Genomic DNA, 7,817 nt, shown 5'->3' with positions numbered 1-7,817 from the left:
CGCAGAGTTTATAAGCCTGATGGGTCCCACCTGGGAAACCAGAGATTAAGGACTCTTCAGGTAAGAATATTGGTGTACCTGGTTGTTAGTGTGGCTGAGATTAGGAGATTTCACGAAGGCCACTGTAGACTCTCCCAGTAGCTCACAGGGGAACACCACCCAACTCTAGGGCATACTCCTAAAGCCACAGTTGCATCTACTCCTTTCTTGTTGGGATGCTTACCTGCTCACTCAGCTATGAAAACACAACATCTCAAACATAACAAAAAGCTTGCTCTTAGGATGAAGATAGTTTTTCTTAAAAGCAATTACTTAAGGCAGAAAGCAGCCATAACTAAACTCTCTTGTGAATATTCTAGAAGGAACATGTTACATTTGTCTGATATTATTCACCATTTTCAACAACTTATTTTGGTATCTTACATAAGATCATGTACAGTGGCATATAGGTTATAAAAATAATCTTTGGTAACTCTGTTAATAGATCTTTTTATTTCTATTACATAAACCTTTATTTTAAGAGCATTCACCAACAATTTTCTTATTTCATGAATGCAACTATATAGACAACCTTTAAAAAAATAAAATGCCTCATTTTTGTTGCATACATTTATTCCTAGGGAGCCTCCCTATAAGAAGAGTATTCTTTTAGTCAGAAATATTTCCATTGCTAGAAACATTTTTAGAACAGAACAGATTTTTGCTATTATCATGGCTGCATTAAATGTTACCCTGCATTTTTAACTAAAATGGCCAAACATTTTCAAAGGCATCATCCACTACAAGAATCTAAGGTAGTGTGTTCAGAATTCCAAACTCAGTTTCATCAAACACCTGGTCAATTCACAAAACTAAATGAATCAATTCAATTGCTTAATCAGCTAAATCATCTGGCCAGCATAGTCAAAGTGAACCACCCCCGCCCCCAAAGGATAATACGCCCTAATAGAAGCATATGACATCTCCAAAGAACAGTCTGGACATACAGAAGGGATGGCATTTCCTCCTCCTGATGGTGTCTGCTTAGAGCCCCGTTTTCAAATATTTTTCCTTCTTTACATCATTTCACTCATTTTCTGCAGTCACGGTTTATAGATTTTTTTTTCCCTTGATGTGAAACAATCTTTGAATACTTGATATGATTTGAAATCTCAGGTTAAAAATACTCAGAACCTTAACAGCACATTTGGGCTGATAACAGCCTTTTCCACTCTGTCTCTTCAGAAATGAGGTACTATTGAATCCTTGCTCACAGCCACTTTGGGGAGGATCAGCCATTCCTGCTTGCCACTGTGTCTTGATGATCAATTACTTTCATTTCTTCAGTGAAATGGAACCTGGAAAGTCCTTGAACTGCTACCTCAAACAAGCAGCTTATTACCTATTTCTTTTTCCCACCAGGGCAGGTTTGGTCTGGCTCACATGTGTGAACTAAAACTCTAGAGCACCCCAGAGTTGGCGCTCAGATTCTATCACTCACTGTCATCCAGATCTGGCAGGTTTATGATTCCAGGATTCCAACCTTAGAGAGGCAGAAAGCTAAGTGAATGAGAATTTAGTATATATACGGCTGATAGCTTTCTTGCAAGAAGTAAGGAGAGTGTTTAAATACAAGAACCTAGATCCTGAGACACTAAGAGAATCAGAGTGTGAAGTACAACATGTGAAGTCTAATTTTGTATTGCTGGACATCTGCTTAGTGGTTTCATATTATTTTCACATGTCATGTTGGGCTTTCTTCCAAGATGTAATAAAATTAATTAAAGACCCTCCCAAATAAAACTGTCCCTAATATGCTGTGTGCTGTGGCCATTTTAGTGTTTAAAAGTGAAATCATCATCATCTCTTCTATAATGTGGAGCCTGAAAAGACAATGAAATACCAAAGGGTATGAGGAGATAAGATGAAGAGAAAATAAAATCACCTTCTACTAGGAAAGCAAACACATTCAAAAGGGAGAAGGGGAAGAGTAGTGAAAAAGAGGGACTCAGAAGTGTTAAGGGCTGGTGAATTATTTAGGACAAGTATGTGCAGAGCCAGACAGGAAGATGAGCCTTAGAAAAATCTGATTCAAGAGCTGAAAAACTGGCTGCTATCCAGAGAAAACAGAATAATACGAAATTGATTTAATGAGTAGAGATTAAAGGAGTTAATTATAAAGAACTTGGATAAATAATTATTAAGATGCAAGACGGGACCCTTCTGAGATTTGATAGCTCAATAACACTTTGAAGGCTTGATGATTAAAGTGTACCGCACAGGTGCACTGCCAGGATGCCCACCGCGACAGGAAACGGAGTGTTTACCAAGACATAACACATCATGGGATTAAATTAAAATACATCCAATTGAGCTGAATGTCAAGGAAACCTTTTTTTCCTCCTCCTAAATTTAATAAATAGATCAACTAGATTATGTATTTAGTCTTTGGTGGTGGTGGAAAGGAAGATAGTGAAATATTTGTTGCTAAGGAGATTTAAAATTAGACAGGTGGAGGGTAGGAATAAATATGTCCTGCATTAGACTAGAAGAACATACAGTTTTCCCTTGTCACGTCCATTTTTATGACTCCGATTCCACCCCAGATATGCCAGGGTATTTACTTTTACAGACGTGTAGGTTTTTCATGGTTTGAATTCTTGATTTGTTCAATTAATTGCTTTCTCTTTTTGGTCCAGCGATTTGCTAGAGAAGCAGCATCAGCTCTTGCCAGTGTGTGGTCCGCGGAAGGCTGCCGCTGCCCTGGTGCTCGGTAACCTCACTGCCTCACTGAGGCCCTCTTTCAGGCTTAACTGAAAATAGTAACAAACCCCAGCATTATTACTGTGATGCTTTCTCTGTATTAAGTAGAAATGTGTAGTTTCTAGGACAGTGCCTAGCAAGTTGCAGGCACTAAAACTTTTCTGAATAAATGAAAAGCCAAAAATGAATTTCTTTCCATGTTTGAATGTGCTTTGTGCCCAGCGACGTTAGCTTAAAATTCTGTTTTTCTAAATGTCTTGCTTTTTCTTATTAATACAGGGGAAGTTATTCCTAATAGACACCACATCTCATAAATGTCCGACCTTTATTTTCTCCCTGGTGGTACCACTGCCACACTCACATGTATGTTGTTCCTTTTCATTTCTAGAAGAGCCACCTGGTTTCCCGAAACAGGGTCAGAGACTAACACTGTCGTTTCACAAGGGCATTGAGCACAATGATACTGTGAAAACTTGGAATCCTCTTCGCATTCATTCTTATAAAGTTTTTTCCTGTTTCCATAAACTTCAAAGAGCCCTGGAAATTTTTCCAGTTTGGGTGGAGCTTTACTTAACTATAAATAACTCTTTTAGGAATATTTAATGATTTTCCATTACTATGCCAGTGACACCCATTATATTACTTATGGGACTCTATAGTATATAGCAAAAATATACATTTTGAAAAGAAATGGACTCTTTCTGCAAATGAAGCTGTGAGATCAACAACCTTGATTTCTAATTCTTAAGTTTATTTCAGAGAAATTTGTAGTGAGAAAAAGGCAAACATTCCTGACTCATCTCTCAGGTAGCCATGAGGATAACCGTGCAGATGCCTGTCAAATTTCCTCCAGGAAGACCCTCGGAACTGGACCTTGGGGAGGGCAATGCCCACTTTCTGACTCACTGAAATTTGTTATAGTCAAAATAGGCACACACACTGAAGATCAACTTGGTAGAGTATGTAGTGCTTTTTATATTAAATGCAACTGAAGGTGTCTACCCTATATTTGACCTCAATGATTTACTAAAAAAGGCTTTTGGAAAATTTTATACTAAGCACCACTGAATTTTTGTGTTTTTTAAATTAACGATATATGATGTTTGAGGACATTTCTATAGCTATTGATGTTAGGCCCTTTGATCAGGAGTATAATATGCCACCGCAATATTCTTTTAATGGGAAAACCAAGTATGACGGGTGCAATTTTGACTTTTCCAGGGATGCAGCCCCCAAGAAATGAGACAAAGACGAGCACGTGTCCCTTGGGCAACACACACATCCCAGTGCGGGATGCGGGTTCGCACAGCACCCTGTGGATGCAGTGAAACAGTTTCCCATCACTATGGATGGCACTCTGCATGTTGACTAGGTTTCCAGTCAGGAGGGCAGATGGCATGCTTCTTCATATGGGGAATTCATCACTTCTGTTTGGGTTGTTCTCTCTCAGAACCCTCAGCCCTGCAGCCTGGACTTGCTCAGCAAGTTACGTGGCCCCTGAGCTGACCACGTTGGCTTGAACCTCAGGCAGGAGAAAGGGGAGAGACTAACCACCTGAGGGACAACCACCGATGTAACCTTTGGTGCTGCTTGATCGCATCTCCCCGGTCCTTTCTTTTGATTGTTATATTTGTCCAAATCGCATTTGGATCATCTTTGGATCCTAAGATTCATGGGACGGCAGTGCAGCCAAGCCCGCTGTACTCCCTGCTCTGTCCAGCCCTGCCCTTCATCCTGTCCAGTAAGGATTAAAACGGGTAAAAACCACGGCCCCACCACAGCAAGCACCTGCGTACACTTTTTACCTGTCATCCTGTGATACAGGTTGAATTAGTTTATGTAGAACAAGCCATGAACACTTTACTGTGGAAAAATAGTATTATATAAAGCTTAATATTAAACATTATGAAAAAATACATATTTACAGAAGAAACTACAAAATACAACTATGTACAATAATATCTGTTACCTTTAAATTACATAAATTCTTTAAAATTCTCCAGATTAATAAATTATACATAGTATCAACAGAAATAGCTGGCACCTCTGTAGGGCATGAAACAAGTTTTTAAAAAGAAATCACACAGTGAATAGTTTTGATCCAGGAGATCTCCGGGTGCATTCTCAATGCCTTGAATAACCCGCATCTGAAAGGAAGGACACCAGAATTAGAGGCTGCAGCAGGGTGTGTCACAGTTGTTTCTTCTGTGTATGAAAATGACAAATGGCAAAGACTCACAGAAACGACGGAAACTCAATATGGTTTAGGATGAGACCATCCCAGGTCATTGCATTCAGAACCATAGATTACTAGAATTGGAAAGGACTACTGATTCCAGTCTATCCCCTCTGGTTTTACAGGTGAGCCCACAGACCCAGAGAGGCACAGAAACTCACTCAGGGTTACACGGCTTGTGAATGCTAGTTAGTTCCAGAGCTGTTCCTGAATCCTAATTTTCAGATGCCTGAAGCTAACCATACCATAGTTAGCTTCTTTCAGGAGCACCCAGGATCACACTAAAAAAAGCCTCTTAAACAAGTCAAAACAATACAAAGGAACCTCCAAGATCCTCCAGAGCCCCCTCCATCCTGGAGCTTCTTAAAGAATCTGCCATGCAAAAACCTCAGTTTACTAGACAGATAAATTAGGGGGTAATTATTTACAAAACAAAAGGATTATCTGATTAACAAAGAACTCCCTTAAAGTAGCAGCCCTCTTATGTATGGGTGCTTTACAGGTTATTAACTATTTTACATACTGGCTAGATGGGTGGGTATAGAGGGTGCAGAGAACTAAATAAAACTGAAGAGCATTTAGAAATGGTGATAAAAGAGCTCTAAAATAATGTTTGTCTCCCCCCCACAAAAAATAAATCTATAGGTGGATATTGGTCCGTGCGGCAAGAAACTGAAACTTATGACAACACCTACATGAGTGAACATCTTGAAGTGAGCACTCCAGCCCCAGTCAAGCCTTCAGATGACTGTAGCCCTGGCCAATGTCTTGACTGCATCCTCATGAGAGACCCCGGGCCAGATCCACTCAGCTAAGCCCCTCCCAAATTCCTGATCTACAGAAACTATGAAATAATAAACATAGAGGTAAGCTGCTAAGTTTTGGTGTAATTTGTTAGCTGGTAATAAATAATACAATGTAACTTCAAATTTGCAATTAGCCAATGTGCTAAATTAGATCTTAATGATGGTCCTGAGTAGGAAAAGGCAGACCCTTCATGTGTCAATTAACTGTCTGATCAAAGCAGTGCCTTACAAAGTTCATACATATTTTTTACTGAATTTGTCATTTAAAAAATGTAACATGCTTGTTCTAGGAAATTTAGAAAAAACATAAAATGGAAGAAAAATCATATATTATTTTACTGCTCAGAGAAATTTATTTAGTATTGTGGTATATTTCTTTCCAGTCTTTTCTTTTCCCCTTATGTGTTATTTTTGTTTGTTTTACGTTCTTCTTTTCTTACTTATTTATGAGAATATCTATACTATTATATCTTTAAAAATATCATTCTTAATGACTGTATCGTGTTCTACTCAGTGGAGGCACTGTGGTGTACTTAGTCCTCCACTATTAAACATTTAGATTTTTTCACTCAGACCTTTAACTATGAAAAGCTTCATGCATAAAGCTTTTGCAGTACTTAGGGTGGCAGTAGAAATACTGGGTGAAAAGAACCTATTAAGGACCTTGATACACGTGGCCAAGTTCTTCTCCAAAGGGATTGTACAATTTGAACTCCCAGTTGCTATTTCAAAGCATCCTCCTTAGCACTGAGCCTTATCCCTTAGAAATGTTAAGCCGAGTCCTGAGTAGAGGGCACCCCAGGCCTAGGAAGAGATACCACGTGAAATCTGCGCTCCACTATGGGGGCTCTCCTCCCCACTCTGCCTCTCTTCCCTGTTGCCACTTTGTGAGGGCATTTCCCTCAAGCCTTTGGGCAGAAGAAGAGATGCGCGGTGCACGTTGGAAAAGCTTGAGGTTTTTAATGGTTTCCAGATCCACTGTATTTTGATAAATAAACTTACAAATTAGTGAAGTAAGCTCCTACCTCTGTGATACTCTGGATTCACATTTTCGTAGATTGGAAACAAGGGGTTTTCTTGTTCACTCCGTAGCTTCCTTGCTCTGAGAACATCTCTTACACACTGATGTAGGTATACATACTGACACTATGAAAAAGCAGAAGACATGTCAGAGGAAGGCAAATTTTCAAGCATAAGAAAGACACGGGGGAGCTTCCCTGGTGGCGCAGTGGTTAAGAATCCGCTTGCCAATGCAGGGTACATGGGTTCGAGCCCTGGTCCGGGAAAATCCCACATGCCGCGGAGCAACTAAGCCCGTGCGCCACAACTACTGAGCCTGCGTGCCTAGAGCCCGTGCTCTGCAACGAGAAGCCACCGCAATGGGAAGCCCGCGCACCGCAACGAAGAGTAGCCCCCCACTCACCACAACTAGAGAAAGCCCGTGTGCAGCAACGAAGACCCAATGTAACCAAAAATAAATAAAATAAAATAAATTAAAAAAAAAAAAGTAAGACAAGGGAGTCTCACCAAACCTCAACAGTAATGGGATTCTATATGGTTAGCAAATTTCTTGATCATCCCTTCACTAATGGTCTCTAGTATGTAGAAGAGTGACTCCTTTCTATTACCACAGAGGATAGAATAATGATAATGGGCAGAGAGGTGGTGTTTATTCATCTTTTTTTCTGTACGTGCGTATTTAGAGTATGTTCTGTGAGGGCCTACAACTATGTCTGGCCATAGTAGGTCCTCCACAAATAGTTATTAAATATACAAATGAATGCCAAAAACTGTGCAATGCATTTTACATAAATTATCTCCTTTGATTATTTTGACAGCCTCATATAGTAGATATAATCATCCATTTGAGTGGAGACTCAGAGAAGTTAACTTCTTCAAGGTCACATAGCTGAGAAATGGAACCCTAGGATTTAATCCTGGATGTGTGAGCCCAAACTTCATGTCTTTCTCACTACACCAGTTTTCTTAGATGAAACCTAATGTCATTGCATTGTTGAATGAGAAAATCATTT

The 7,817-nt window shown here is 39.6% G+C and overlaps 1 protein-coding gene across 3 annotated transcripts in view; it reads right to left on the bottom strand.

Annotated features, from left to right (window-relative positions):
* Positions 1 to 3,472: 3,472 nt before the first annotated feature.
* PTPRB (protein tyrosine phosphatase receptor type B) overlaps positions 3,473 to 7,817 on the bottom strand; it is a 112,807-nt gene continuing 108,462 nt past the window's right edge. For all 3 annotated transcript variants that reach the window (XM_060165336.1, XM_060165337.1, XM_060165338.1), the window contains 2 exons: positions 6,810 to 6,930; positions 3,473 to 4,889 (listed from right to left, as the gene is read on the bottom strand). In XM_060165336.1, coding sequence (XP_060021319.1) covers positions 4,867 to 4,889; positions 6,810 to 6,930 — 144 coding nt within the window. In that variant the 3' untranslated portion in view covers positions 3,473 to 4,866. The remainder of the gene's footprint in view (positions 4,890 to 6,809; positions 6,931 to 7,817) is intronic.

This window comes from Lagenorhynchus albirostris, chromosome 11 (genome assembly GCF_949774975.1).
Source record: "Lagenorhynchus albirostris chromosome 11, mLagAlb1.1, whole genome shotgun sequence".
Classification (NCBI taxonomy): Eukaryota; Metazoa; Chordata; class Mammalia; order Artiodactyla; family Delphinidae; genus Lagenorhynchus; species Lagenorhynchus albirostris.
Note: the sequence above shows the minus strand (reverse complement) of the source record. Positions and strands in the feature narration are given on the sequence as shown.